The 14,377-nt window shown below is 41.6% G+C and overlaps 1 protein-coding gene across 1 annotated transcript in view; it reads left to right on the top strand.

Annotated features, from left to right (window-relative positions):
• The window catches only part of SYAP1 (synapse associated protein 1), a 39,888-nt gene extending 26,116 nt beyond the window's left edge, over positions 1–13,772 (top strand). The window contains exons 6-9 of the mRNA XM_073574061.1: positions 4,090–4,235; positions 9,665–9,723; positions 11,192–11,336; positions 12,343–13,772. Of these exons, the coding sequence (XP_073430162.1) occupies positions 4,090–4,235; positions 9,665–9,723; positions 11,192–11,336; positions 12,343–12,470 (478 nt within the window). The 3' untranslated portion in view covers positions 12,471–13,772. The remainder of the gene's footprint in view (positions 1–4,089; positions 4,236–9,664; positions 9,724–11,191; positions 11,337–12,342) is intronic.
• Positions 13,773–14,377: the final 605 nt, after the last annotated feature.

Raw genomic sequence — 14,377 nt, 5'->3', positions numbered from 1 at the left:
TTCAATTTGAACATATTTACATGGTAATATTACTTTATGTATTCTTGCATGAAGAACAATAAACATGGGCTTTGCATAAGAATTTTTTTGCATCCAGAACATATAATACTTGTTTTATTATCACAAGAATAAGGGCAATAGCTGCACCTCTTTCTTTTTATTCTTGAAGCACCGCTGGTAGAGGCCATGGGGGTAGAAGTGCTTTTGGAGGTCATGGTTTCACTTTCCTGAGCATGTTGCTGGATGCTCTGTACAAGGCCTGCTGCTCCTTCCGTTCTAGGTGTGACCTTTCTTTCCTCAATATACGGCCTAACCAGTGATTTTCCAATAATAATAAAATCTGAGAAAAAAACAACCAGCTTCAAAAACAATAAGAGCTTCTATACTACATCAAAACATACCAGTGCTTAATGTCCAGCCATCTAACATGCTAATCATTCAGTCAGAGAAGTGAGAATACTACACCACTTGTAAAAACATTGAGTCTTTCAAATGTAAGTAACCCCTTGCTTCAACAAAGGAGCCAAGGAAAAAAAAAACAGCTCTTAGCTGAAAAAAGTTTGTCAGCTTTGCAGACAGTATGCAGTGACCTATAGCTTACAGAATCACACAGTAATAACACTAAGTACATGTAAAAAAATAAAAGTATTCCTTTACCATATACAATCTACCAACAGAACTGAATAAGAAAAGCATAACAAGATAGATACCTGTAAAAAGCCAAGATACAGCCTGGAACAGAGATGTGTACAGAGCTGCTATCCAAAGAAACTGAAAGGTCAAATGGCTAAAGGGGGTTTCACACATAGCGATATCGCTATAACATCACCGATTTTGTGATACTTACGTGTGATACTTATGTGTGATACCTCCGACCGGCTCCCCCGCTGTCGATCGCTGATCGCGCGAGAATGTCCGGCTCCATTTCTCGTCGGGCACTTCCTGCTGGCGCCGACGAGCGACGCGTGGAGGCGGGCAGGAGGACGTCAGGATCGCTGTGTGTGAAAGGTGAGTATCGTGCGCTGCGTCCGCTGCTGCATCGCTGTGAGGTCTGCCTGTGTGACAGCTCACTAGCGATCATTTAGCGACGCACCAGCGATCCTGACCGGGTCGGATCGCTGGTGCATCGCTAAATGTAAAGGCCTTAAGTGTACTAGCATATGTGTACTAAGATCAGAGAAGATAAGAACCCTTCATTTAGAGGCCTTTAGAGCTCAGCTTTACAAAATAAGGCCCTCTTACACAGCGCGTTCTGCGCAGAATATACACGTGTAGTGCACACATAGTGATCTCTCTGGATGCGCCCTACGTTTTAGTATAGACTGCGCACCAAAAATAATCAATATAAAGCCATTTTTATGGTGCGCAGCTCTCAATGCATACACCCGGCAGAGCGTGTGTACGACCCCATTGAAATAATTTAGGAAATAAATAAATTGATATACAATAGTAGATACAAAAAATAGACCCAACTGAGGTTATAAATCCTTTATTTCACTGCTGTAAAAAATGATTGCGGGTCACTATGACCCGAACACGACAAGTGTACCGATAGGCGTGTAGCAAAAAGTAAACACACACACAAAAAAAAATACTCATAGATAGGTCCCCCCAAATGAGGAAAAGTCAAGTAGCCTCAAGTTTTAGAAACTTATAGAAAAATCTCTGCCCGAACATAACAGCAGGGTTAAAGTATGTTGTTTTTTTTTTTGTTTGTTTTTTTTTCTAAAACCCCGCAATCATACAAGATTTAAATTTATACAGCCAGTGTCTTTATACGTTCTGCTTGTGGTTCAGGGAGCACACATCCGCTGTCCGGTTAGTTCCCTTTTAAATCAGTCTTGTTCAACACAAAAACAGACTGACACCACAGTGAGGTGTTAGGATACACCTCATTTTATAGTCTATTGAGAAGGGAGCACAGTGAAAAAACACCTAAAAAATCAAGTCTTTTACCTCACCCCAGAGCTGGATTCACATCTACAGTGAGTACTATTCAGACCCCTTTAATTTTTTCACTCTTTCATTGCAGCCATTTGGTAAATTCAAAAAGGTCATTTTTTTCCTTATTAATGTACACTCTTCTCCCCATTTTGACTGAACAAAAACAGAAATGTAGAAATTTTTGCAAATTTATTAAAGAAAAACTGAAATATCACATGGTCATAAGTATTCAGACCCTTTGCTCAGTATTGAGTAGAAGCACCCTTTTGAGCTAGTACAGCCATGAGTCTTCTTGGGAATGATGTCACAAGTTTTTCTCATCTGGATTTGGGGAACCTCTACCATTCTTCCTTGCAGATCTTCTCCAGTTCCATCAGGTTCGATGGTGAACGTTGATGGACAGCCATGTTCAGGTCTCTCCAGAGATGCTCAATTGGGTTTAGGTCAGAGCTCTGGCTGGGCCAGTCAAGAATGGTCACAGAGTTGTTCTGAAGCCACTCTTTTGTTATTTTAGCTGTGTGCTTAGGGTCATTGTCTTGTTGGAAGGTGAACCTTTGGCCAAGTCTGATGTCCAGAGCACTCTGGAATAGGTTTTCATCCAGGATATCTCTGTACTTGGCCGTATTCAGGTTTCCTTCAATTGCAACCAGTCGCCCTGTCCCTGCAGCTGAAAAACACCCCCATAGCATGATGCTGTCACCACCATGTTTCACTGTTGGGATTGTATTGGGCAGGTGATGAGCAGTGCCTGTTTTCTCCACACATACCGCTTAGAATTATCACCATAAAGTTCTATCTTCGTCTCATCATACTAGATAATCTTATTTCTCATGTTTTCTGGGAGTCCTTCATGTGTTTTTTTTTCTTAGCAAACTCTATGTGGGCTTTCATATGTCTTCCATTGGGCCACTCTGCCATAAAGGCCCCACTGGTGGAGGGCTGCAGTGATAGTTGACTTTGAGGAACTTTCTCCCATCTCCTAACTGCATCTGTGGAGCTCAGCCACAGTGATCTTAGGGTTCTTCTTTACCTCTCTCACCAAGGCCCTTCTCCCACGATTGCTCAGTTTGGCTGGACGGCCAGGTCTAGGAAGACTTCTGGTGGTCCCAAACTTCTTCCATTTAAGGATTATGGAGGCTACTGTGCTCTTAGGAACATTGAGTACTGCAGAAATTCTTTGTAACCTTGGCCAGATCTGGGCCTTGCCACAATTCTGTCTCTGAGCTCCTTGGCTAGTTCATTTGACCTCATGATTCTCATTTGGTCTGCACTGTGAGCTGTGAGGTCTTATATAGACAGGTGTGTGCCTTTACAAATCAAGTCCTATCAGTTTAATTAAACACAGCTGGTCTCCAATGAAGGAGTAGAACCATCTCATGGAGGATCACAAGGAAATGGACAGCATGTGACTTAATATGAGTGTCTGAGCGAAGGGTCTGAATACTTATGACTGTGATATTTCGATTTTTCTTTTTTTTTATTAAATTTGCAAAAATGTCTACATTTCTGTTTATTTCCTCATTCAAGATGGGCTGCAGAGTGTACATTAATGAGAAAAAAATGAACTTTTTTGAATTGACCAAATGGATGCAATGAAAGAGTGAAAAATTTAAAGGGGTCTGAATACTATCCCTACCCACTGTAGACAGAACAGTACATCTACATAATGTCCTTCCTGCTGCTGCTTCAATCTTTATGGCAAATAAGAAATGAAGAGCAGGAATCACTGTGTGGCCGAGATCAAAGCAGCTCATATCCATCTACCAGTTTCCAGTTAACTGATAAATGCCGATAAAACCAGCACAGGGGAAAACTAATGAAAAAGCTGGATTTATTCATTTAATGGCCAGATATAGTATTAATCCTCATGTACATGCTCATGAGGGCTTATTCTGAAAGTATGGCTTTTTTATTTCAAACTCTTTCAGGGTTATTCTTTTTTTATAGTTTATTATAAATTGATGGCTCTTACAATGGCTAAATGTTTTTATTTCGAGAGCAGCTTTCCTTTACATAACAGAAAATGGAGTTGCCTATTCCTGATGTGACTGAGCCATTATTATGTGCATTTATTGTAATTTACTGTGCATAGCCCACATGTAAAGACACTTGTATATTTTTAGTGTAAGTTGTCTTTCTTTTCAGCGTGAAAGAAGATGTATTTTGGAGGAATTATTTTTATCGGGTGTCTCTGATAAAGCAGTCTGCACAGCTAACGGCACTGGCTGCCCAGCAATCAACTGGCAACTCTGATAAGACAAACGGCAAGCAAAGTGATGAAGGCTTAGAAGGTAAAACAATTGTTTGCATCTGGTAGATGAATGAGAAAGAACAGTGGCCAGAATGGAAGCCAGTTACACAATATTGTTTCTACTACTGCGTTGCGTAGACATTTTTTTTGTAAAACTATGTTAGATTATGTCTTTACTGTTGTAGAGCTGCAGACTGTACAAGGATATGCTGCTTACCAGTCGTTATATAGTCGTTATATAGTCTAGTGGTCCATTATTGCGCTCGTGAAAGTATGATCATAAGATTAACATTTCATCATTGCAGCTACTACATACTACAAATTATTTTACTCTAATATTCAGTTATCAGTAGGCATATTGAAGGGCAACCAGCTAAAAGTCATAGTTTAACTCTTCATGACACATAATACGGGCTCACTAGCTGAGCCCGCATCTTTCCCCGCACATGACGTCTGATTTAATCAGCCATCATGTACCTCTTAACAGAGGGGCGCGTGTATAATGCTGTAGATAAGCCCCCATCCGACCTGCAAGATAAGAAAAATAAGTTTTATTATACTCACCCGGGGGAACGGACTGATCTGGTCCTATGGGTGTCGCAGGTATGGTCCGGCGCCTCCCATCATTTGTGATGCTGCCCTCCTGTTGCTTTATCGCTCCCGGCATCGCACTTCTGTGCAGGCATACTTCTCTGTCTCTGTCCTCTTGAGGGTAGAGCAAAGTACTGCAGTGCGCAGGCATCGGGAAAGGTCCTAGAGGCCCAGCGATGTCGGGAATGAAGAAGCAAGCAGGAGGGCGGCGTCACAAGATGATGGGAGGACCCGGAACAGCAACACTCATCGGACCGGGCCGGCTCCCCGGGTGAGTATAATAATTATTTTTCTTATCTTGCAGTTTGGATTGGGGGCTTATCTACTGCATTATAGAATGCTGTAGATAAGCCCTGAAAGGCGGTGGCTGCATCTTATAGCAGCCAAAACAGTTGACAGGTTCGCTTTATATATAATGAGCAGCCACATACAAATGATGGGTAGTCTTCTGAGCTTTAGGCTATGTGCGCAGAAATTTCTGCAACATTTCTGCATCTCTTGGCAGGAATACACTGCAAAAAAACCCTGCGTTTTTGCCTCGTTTTTGTACACGGTTTTGTACAGCAGTGAATGCTTTTTTGAGCTAAATAACGATATTTAAAAAAAAAAAAGTTTTGTGATGTAATTTTTTGGTTCAACACCACCTTTTTCATGCTGATGCAGTATCATCAGAATAATGGGATTAGGGCTTGGTGTCAGCAGCTGTCATTGACACCTAGCCCTAGGCTTAGTAATAGAGTTGAGTGATATCGTCCGATACTTCAAAATATCGGATCGGAATGGATCGGCCGATCTTTAAAAAAAGTATCGGTATCGCCGATGCCGATACCGGAAGTCCCATTCAAGTCTATGAGACTTCTGGTATCGGAATTGGAAAAACCCTTTCCTGCCCTTGTACAGCCTCTCGGGGGTCTGTACGGGCCTGCCGGGGGTCTCTGCCGGCCTGCCGGGGGTCTGTGCCGGCCTGCCGGTGGGCTGTGCGGACTGCCCGGGGTCTGTGCACCCTGTGGGGGTCTGTACCGGCCTGCCGGGGGGCTGTGCCGGCCTGCCGGTGGGCTGTGCGGACTGCCCGGGGTCTGTGCACCCTGTGGGGGTCTGTACCGGCCTGCCGGGGGGCTGTGCCGGCCTGCCGGGGTGCTGTCCGGGGGTCTGTGCAGGCATCGTCCGATGGGACTACAAGTCCCATCGGGCGATGCCTGCTACCATGACAGTGATTGACACATTAGCCAATGATGGGACAGTAGTAGTCCCATCATCCAGCTAATGTGTTAAATGTAAAAAAAATTAAATAAAAAAAAAAAAAATACATACATACTACATGCTACATAAATGCTACATATATGCTACATGCATGCTACATACATGCTACATACATGCTACATACATGCTACATACATGCTACATACATGCTACATACATGCTACATACATGCATCATACATGCATCATACATGCATCATACATGCATCATACATGCATCATACATGCATCATACATGCATCATACATGCATCATACATGCATCATACATGCATCATACATGCATCATACATACATGCTACATACATACTACATATGTACTACATGCATGCTACATATATACTACATGCATGCTACATACATACTACATGCATGCTACATACATACTACATGCATGCTACATACATACTACATGCATGCTACATACATACTACATGCATGCTACATACATACTACATGCATGCTACATACATACTACATGCATGCTACATACATACTACATGCATGCTACATGCATGCTACATACATACTACATGCATGCTACATACATACTACATGCATGCTACATACATACTACATGCATGCTACATACATACTACATACATACTACATATGTACTACATGCATGCTACATATATACTACATGCATGCTACATACATACTACATGCATGCTACATACATACTACATGCATGCTACATACATACTACATGCATGCTACATGCATGCTACATACAATACATTCATACAATACATACATAGACATACAGTACATATAACATAGAGTAACATACTTACCAATACTTGTCACATTGTTCCCCGAAGCCATTGTCGTCTACGGAATAAATATTAACATAACAAACCACAAAAATACTCACCCATGATCCGAAGCAGTCCACGAGTGTGTCCCACGACGATCTTGGGTAGAGAACTGCAGCATCAGCTGATGCTGCCGCTCTCTACGGGCTGCAGGAATCCAATGACGGAAGGTAGGTATCCTTCCGCACTGTATTCCTCCGCCACTTAAAAAAAAAAAAAAAAAAGTCCCTAGTCTCACTTTATGGTAAAAGCTGTGTGGGAATTTCCACACAGCTTTTACCATAAAGTGAGACTAGGGATTTTTTTTTTTTAAGTGGCGGAGGAATACAGTGCGGAAGGATACCTACCTTCCGTCATTGGATTCCTGCAGCCCGTAGAGAGCGGCAGCATCAGCTGATGCTGCAGTTCTCTACCCAAGATCGTCGTGGGACACACTCGTGGACTGCTTCGGATCATGGGTGAGTATTTTTGTGGTTTGTTATGTTAATATTTATTTCGTAGACGACAATGGCTTCGGGGAACAATGTGACAAGTATTGGTAAGTATGTTACTCTATGTTATATGTACTGTATGTCTATGTATGTATTGTATGAATGTATGTATGTAGCATGTAGTATGTATGTAGCATGTATGTAGCATGTAGTATGTATGTAGTATGTATGTAGCATGTAGTATGTATGTAGCATGCATGTAGTATGTATGTAGCATGCATGTAGTATGTATGTAGCATGCATGTAGTATGTATGTAGCATGCATGTAGTATGTATGTAGCATGCATGTAGTATGTATGTAGCATGCATGTAGTATGTATGTAGCATGCATGTAGTATGTATGTAGCATGCATGTAGTATGTATGTAGCATGCATGTAGTATGTATGTAGCATGCATGTAGTATGTATGTAGCATGCATGTAGTATGTATGTATGTAGCATGCATGTAGTATGTATGTATGTAGCATGCATGTAGTATGTATGTATGTAGCATGCATGTAGTATGTATGTAGTATTTTTTTTTTTTTTCAAACATTTAACACATTAGCCGGATGATGGGACTACTACTGTCCCATCATTAGCTAATGTGTCAATCACTGTCATGGTAGCAGGCATCGCCTGATGGGACTTGTAGTCCCATCGGACGATGCTTGCACAGACCCCCGGACATCAGCACAGCCCCCCGGCAGGCCGGTACAGACCCCCACAGGGTGCACAGACCACCGGCAGGCCGGCACAGCCCCCCGGCAGGCCGGTACAGACCCCGGGCAGTCCACACAGCCCCCCGGCAGGCCGGCAGAGACCCCCGGAAGGCCCGAAATGACGGCGCATCATGATGCGCACACACCGCGCATCATGATGACGTCATTTCGGCTGTCAATCAACTTTGAACTTCCGATTCCGATGCCGATGCCCGATATTGAAAAAATATCGGATGTCGGTATCGGAATTCCGATACAGCAAGTATCGGCCGATACCCGATACTTGCGGTATCGGAATGCTCAACACTACTTAGTAATGAAAAGGTGTCAGCCCGACACCCTCATTACTAAGCCGATAAGTAAACACTTAGTAGGAGCTTTAACAGAATGAACGTACATAGGCTGTAACCAAACAGCTACTGTTAATTTTAAAGAAAAAAAAAATTGGGCTTCCGAGTAATTTTCTTAACCAGCAGAGTTAAAGCCGACAGGTGATGTTAAGATTCTGGGAAGGAGCAATAGCCATAAAAGTTCCCAGGCTATTAAGATCAGCTCACAGCTGTTTGTTTAGACTTTACTAGCTAGTTTACAGGGGGACCCCAGAAAAAAATTGATATAGGGTCCCCCTATAAAATCTAACCAGCAAAGGCTAGGCAGACAGCTGCGGGCTAATATTAATAGCCTAGGAAGGAGCCATGGATATTGGCCCCTCCTAAACTAAAAACATCAGCTCTCAGCCGCCCCAGAAAAGGCTCATCTATAAGATGCGCCAAATCTGGCGCTTAGCCTCACTCTTCCCACTTGCCCTGTAGCAGTGGCAAGTGGGGTTCATATTTATGGGGTTGATGTCACCTTTATATTATAGAATCGTAGAGTTGGAAGGGACCTCCTGGGCTATCTGGTCCAACCCCCTGCTCAAATCAGGATTCGCTAAATCATCCCAGTCAGATGTCTGTCCAGCCTCTGTATAGAACCATAGAATCGTAGAGTTGGAAGGGACCTCCTGGTCCATCAAGCCCACAGGTTGGTAATGGAGAGGCAGCTATAAGACCATTACTATCCATTACTAACCCCATAGTGATATTGTATAAAAACACAGACACCCAGAATAAAGTCCTTTACTTGAAATAATGACACAGACTTTTTTAATAATCTTAATTAAACCATACCCACCGGACGCCTAATCCACCGAAGTCAACGTTTTCTGCAAAAAAACAAAATAATAAACCACAATATTACTCACCTGTCTGCAGAAAAGATAATCCATAATGTCCCGCGACGATCCTGATCACTTTGAGAGCAGTCACATCAGTCATTTTGTAGAGTCTGTGGAAGAGAGATAAATAATTACGTATAGGTAAATAATAGTATAGTGTTATATAATGGTCTGTTACATAAATGGAGATATGACTGCTTTACTTTATGTTGTTCAGGAGTGTAGTTATCTAGTTATCTGCTGGTGAACACCAGCCGACACTTACTTTATCTTCTGCCACTGGACTCTTTTTAAGGTGTTCTCGGCGCTTCTTGTATTCTCATAAGCTATTGAACATGTCACCGAATGTCACACACAAGTTTCTAAAGACTTCTCTTTCTTCAAACTGTTCTAGAAACTGTAAGACCAAAGACTCCACCGGTTGCCATCAAGTCCCCACATAAGTCTCAGGAGGTAATGATCACCTTTTCTTCATTCACACAAAATAGTTGCTGTATTTTCTCTTTTGCTGTCTGTGTTCTTGTGTATTTTCCTCTTCTCTTATTGCAGTTTATTGTGATTGCTTTTCTTATAGTTTCTCTCCCAAACAGTGGCCGGTAAGTTACCTTTTAGCCTAACAGCTTTGTAAGGAGAATGGGGGAAAAGCTAAACAAGGTGCATGGTATGGTGCAGCAGTCAGAAGACTTCTGCTGGTGTTGAGGTAACTAACCAAAAGAAGCCTCCTGTATAGCCTTTGGGGTGTTTTAATATTTGTGCCCATTAATCCATGGACTATTGTGGTTCATGTAGTAATAAATAGAGGAAATTATGTAAATCAGACTTAGTCCCTAAGATATCTGGCCTCATAATTTTGTAGGATGAAGGTCGACATAAGTCCATAGAGTTCAGTCTTATAGCCTAGCATGTTGATCCAGAGGAAGGCAAAAGCGCCCCATGGGGCAGATGCTAATGGCTCCGTATTAGGGGAAACATTCCTCCATACGGCAATCAGACTGGTTCCCTGGCTCATCACAGCTTCTAATACCCATAACCTGCAATATTATATTTATCAAGAAAGGCATCCAGACCATCCTTGTACTTTTGTTGTGACATTGCCCGAACTATGTATTGTATGGGGGTTAGACATATGGTTGCAGAATAGGGCATACTGCTAAACTGCCACTGTACAATAAATGGTTAAAAAAAGTTAATAACTGATAGGTGTCGGCCCACACAGTGTATCATAGCGTGCTGTCCACAGTACAAATGGTGGTCACTGTTCACAGCCAAAAGTACCTAAAATGAGGATGTAAGCATTGGAACTGGACCAAGGAGCGATGAAGGAAGGAAGCCTGATCCGATGAATCCTGTTTTGTTTTCCATTGGCATAGCCTCTTCGCAGAGAGAGCAGGGTCTATAATGTCACCACATGACTCGGGATGTAAACCCAAATTAGAATCTTTGCATACAGCTGGTTTAGGATCAGAGCAAATCAGGAAAAAGGTAGACTGGGTGGCAAATCTGTGGCAAAGCTTCTTAAAGGATATTGACTGTAGGAATGCTACTTCCAACAGGTGGCAGTAGTGACCCTGCTGTCTTCCTCTGGGAAAAAGCTGTTTGTATATTTTATGCCTCCGGGAGCATTACATGGCCGATAAGTCCCCATACACAAACTTGATACTGTCCACAAAGGGAAGCTTTACCCCTTAGGCTTACTACGAGATGTGATGACACCATGGGAAGAAGGTAAGAAATTGGAGCCAGTGTGATGATTTTGGCAATTTTCTGCTGGGAAAGCCTGCGTCCTGGAGTCCATGAGGATGTTACTTTGACACCTGATTTGCAGGGATTTTTACAGACGTGACAACCATGTCTTTATACATATCCAATGATAATGCTATCAATGTGTCTTTAATTATAATGCTGCTTCCTTACTACTCAGGAAGAAGAGGAGATCTCTACCAGCCCCGGAATGTCAGAGTTTGTGAGTGAAGCTTTTGACTCTTGCAACATAGACCAAGAAGACCTGAGGAAAGAAATGGAACAGTTTGTTCTCGACAAAAAAGATGACGTTGACACAGCAGAAGGTAAAAACCTTTCATTTATGGCTGTGGATGACGTATTCTCATGTTAAACGTTTGTGGTATAATCACTAGTGTAAAAATTGAACCTGCTGGTAGAGAAGGGAGATCTGTGACCCTCATCCACAGTCGGATCATCTCTTCTGATTCATATAAATGTCAGAGTGTAGTGCTGTCCTCTCCATTGACGTCTATACGAAGAATGACCTTCCTAAATCTGCCAAAAATCCACCACTGGTCCTCAGATAAGTGAGGGGCCCAGGAGTGAGACACATACCTATTAAGCTTTTATGGCCTGGTGTGTGTGTGTGTGTGTGTGTGTGTGTGTGTGTAATAAATGTTTAGGATGAACTTAGCCCGTTAATTAGATTGATGGTAAAAAATGCTCAGATAATTCTCAGCAAGAGTGTCTTGTAATATGAGAGCTTTCCAACGTGGAGTTAATAAATTACTGCTATAATCAGAAGCCATCCGGATGTAACGCATTCAGATACACACACAGATTAGCTTCCAGAAGACCAAGTTTCTGTATTGGGCCACAAAACAATTGGCAAGCTAATCGTGATCTTTTTTATTTTTGTTTTTTTAGGCGTACCCAGAATTTAATGGGGTTGTCCAGCCTTGGGCTACAGGTCTGCAGTCACTATGTAACTGCAGACTTGTGAATCCTCACATCACACTTTGATAATGGTGGCCCCCAAGTCACCAGCCTAAATGGGCCAGTGATGATCATATGAAACGGCTGCACCATTCATTGTGATTATAGGGGCAGTGGTCACACATGCGCACTACTGCTCCACACAGGGGACTTTGGGCTCCCATTTTCTGGATCTGCGGGGGGTGTCACCAACTAGCTTTTTTTTGGAAAAATACCACTGCAGTGTTTGCAGGTTTTTTTTGAGTGGGAAAAATTACAAGTCCTTTTTACATTTCCCAATAAATCTACTTTTCTGACTTTGTGACTGAAACATCCTAAATGTGATTTTTGGTGTGTTTTTTTTTTTTCTTTCAGAGGAATCGGAAGACTGGATAAAGGAACTGCAGCAAGTAGTGCAGGAATATGAAGTAGTCTCTGGCACCGACAAACTGAAGGACGAGAACTGGGACAAGGAGATTGAAGACCTTCTCCAGGAAAATTAACTGTTTCCTTTTCCTGTTTCCTGGAAAGCAACTTTGCTAAAATATAACCTTAGTCATTCCTGCGCAATGCAAAATACTGTTGACTCGGTGAAGTGTCCTTTTTGGGATTTTAGTTCGGTTTTCCATGATGGATACTGAAGATTGCATTGAACTTTTCATTTTTCGATCTGGAAAAGTAATGCAATTTTGTTTGGACTTATGGGAAACCTTTTCTGTTATTTTTTTTTTTCTGTTCTGGTTTTATAATGTAAGAATATTACATAACCGATCACTTAATGACTAAAGCAACAACTTCAGCTTATGCGGGATCTCCGTACAGGAATATTTTCAGTTTACAAATTTTAAAAAGAAATTTTATTTCAGTCAGAAAAAGAAATTCACATCTAAAATATATTTTCTCCTCTAGCAATTCCAGCAGTTTTCTGATGCCAAATAAGACGTTTTATGTACTTTGGAAATTAAATGGCCGCCGATTTATAAGTCCTGCAAGAAAACACTTACATTTTAGTTTTCATTGAAGCCATTGTTTCGTAGATTGTCAGTGATTCAAGAAAAATAAATAAATACTGCCTTTTCCAGAAACGAGCACTTATTGGTCCATGGGTGGACTTTGCAGTTCAGGCGCAATCACTTTAATTTGAATGGCAGCAAATCTAGACCAGTGTGATATTCTTTCTGGAGACAAGCAGATCCTTTCTTATTTAAAGGGGGTTGTCTGGTCTAAAGCAACAAGTCTGTGACTGCAGACTTGTGGATCCTCACATCGCACGCACTGTGCTCTGTGAAGATTCTTTGGCGCTAGGGAATGCGGTCATGTAAGCACAAGTATGCGATATACATACTTCCACTCACATCCTGACTAGACTGTTTCTGGCCTTGCTCAATACACTTGCGTTGATCAAGGCTGCGCGCATCTAGTTGGAATGTGGCCTACAGTGCATATCACATTTGTGGTCACATGACTGCCGCTCCCGATGCCGTCCCTGGAGAATCTTCACAGCATGCAGTGTACACAGTGTGATGATTCACATAGGGTAACTGCAGACTTGTAGCTTTACACCAGACAAAAACCTTTAACCATTTTACTTTTAGGTTTGTGGAAGACGCTTTTTTTTTAGTAACTTTCCTTGAAAAGATTAAATATGAAGCGGTGCCATACACAGGTACCATTGTGTTAACATCTGTTTTCTTTATAGCACTATGTTTGGTTGACTCGTTCCTGTTGAAACTGTTAAAATTGAAATACTAGATTCATAAAATGCACTAAATGGTAATTAAATCAGCCAATAAATGTAAAATGACTGCTGTTTTTGTGGGTGCGTTCTGTAATATACAGCACCCATTACTTGGGAAATGACTGTGGGCTAAGTAATGCTGCGGTATTATCCCGGACTGAAAGTACACCAATGGTCTACAATGAGAACTGCCTGGCCTGTTTTATTCAATAATGCATAGCTTATAATGTGTTTTTAAGCACACTGGTTGCCAGATTTCACAGTACTAACGGAATAAAATACTAAGAAGATCTTAGACCAGATGAAGCTTGTGTCTGTACTTTGATAATCCTTCAGAATAGATGTATATGTTTTCCTGTCTGATTTTTGCAATAAGCATTTTAGCTTTCATAAAGGATTATACAGCCACTTTGACAGATTTAAAGTACATCAGCCTCATCAGGTCTAAGGTTTTTACATATACTGTATGCATTTTGTATTGTAAAAATCAATTTATCTATCTTTAATTATTCCCATTACACAAAGTGGTTACATATGACTAAAATATGCTATCGTTATCTGATCCAGCTAGTTATACCCCACTATGCCTGAGAATAAAGGGGCAATAGTGCTTTATCCTCAGTATCTGTGAGAGTGTCTTAATATTCAAGTCCAGACAATCTGAAACAAATG

The sequence above is a fragment of the Dendrobates tinctorius genome, unplaced genomic scaffold (genome assembly GCF_039654945.1).
Source record: "Dendrobates tinctorius isolate UK_male_01 unplaced genomic scaffold, ASM3965494v1 ptg000007l, whole genome shotgun sequence".
Taxonomy (NCBI): Eukaryota; Metazoa; Chordata; class Amphibia; order Anura; family Dendrobatidae; genus Dendrobates; species Dendrobates tinctorius.
The sequence above is the reverse complement of the archived record's forward strand: the minus strand, read 5'-3'. Positions and strand labels throughout refer to the sequence as shown.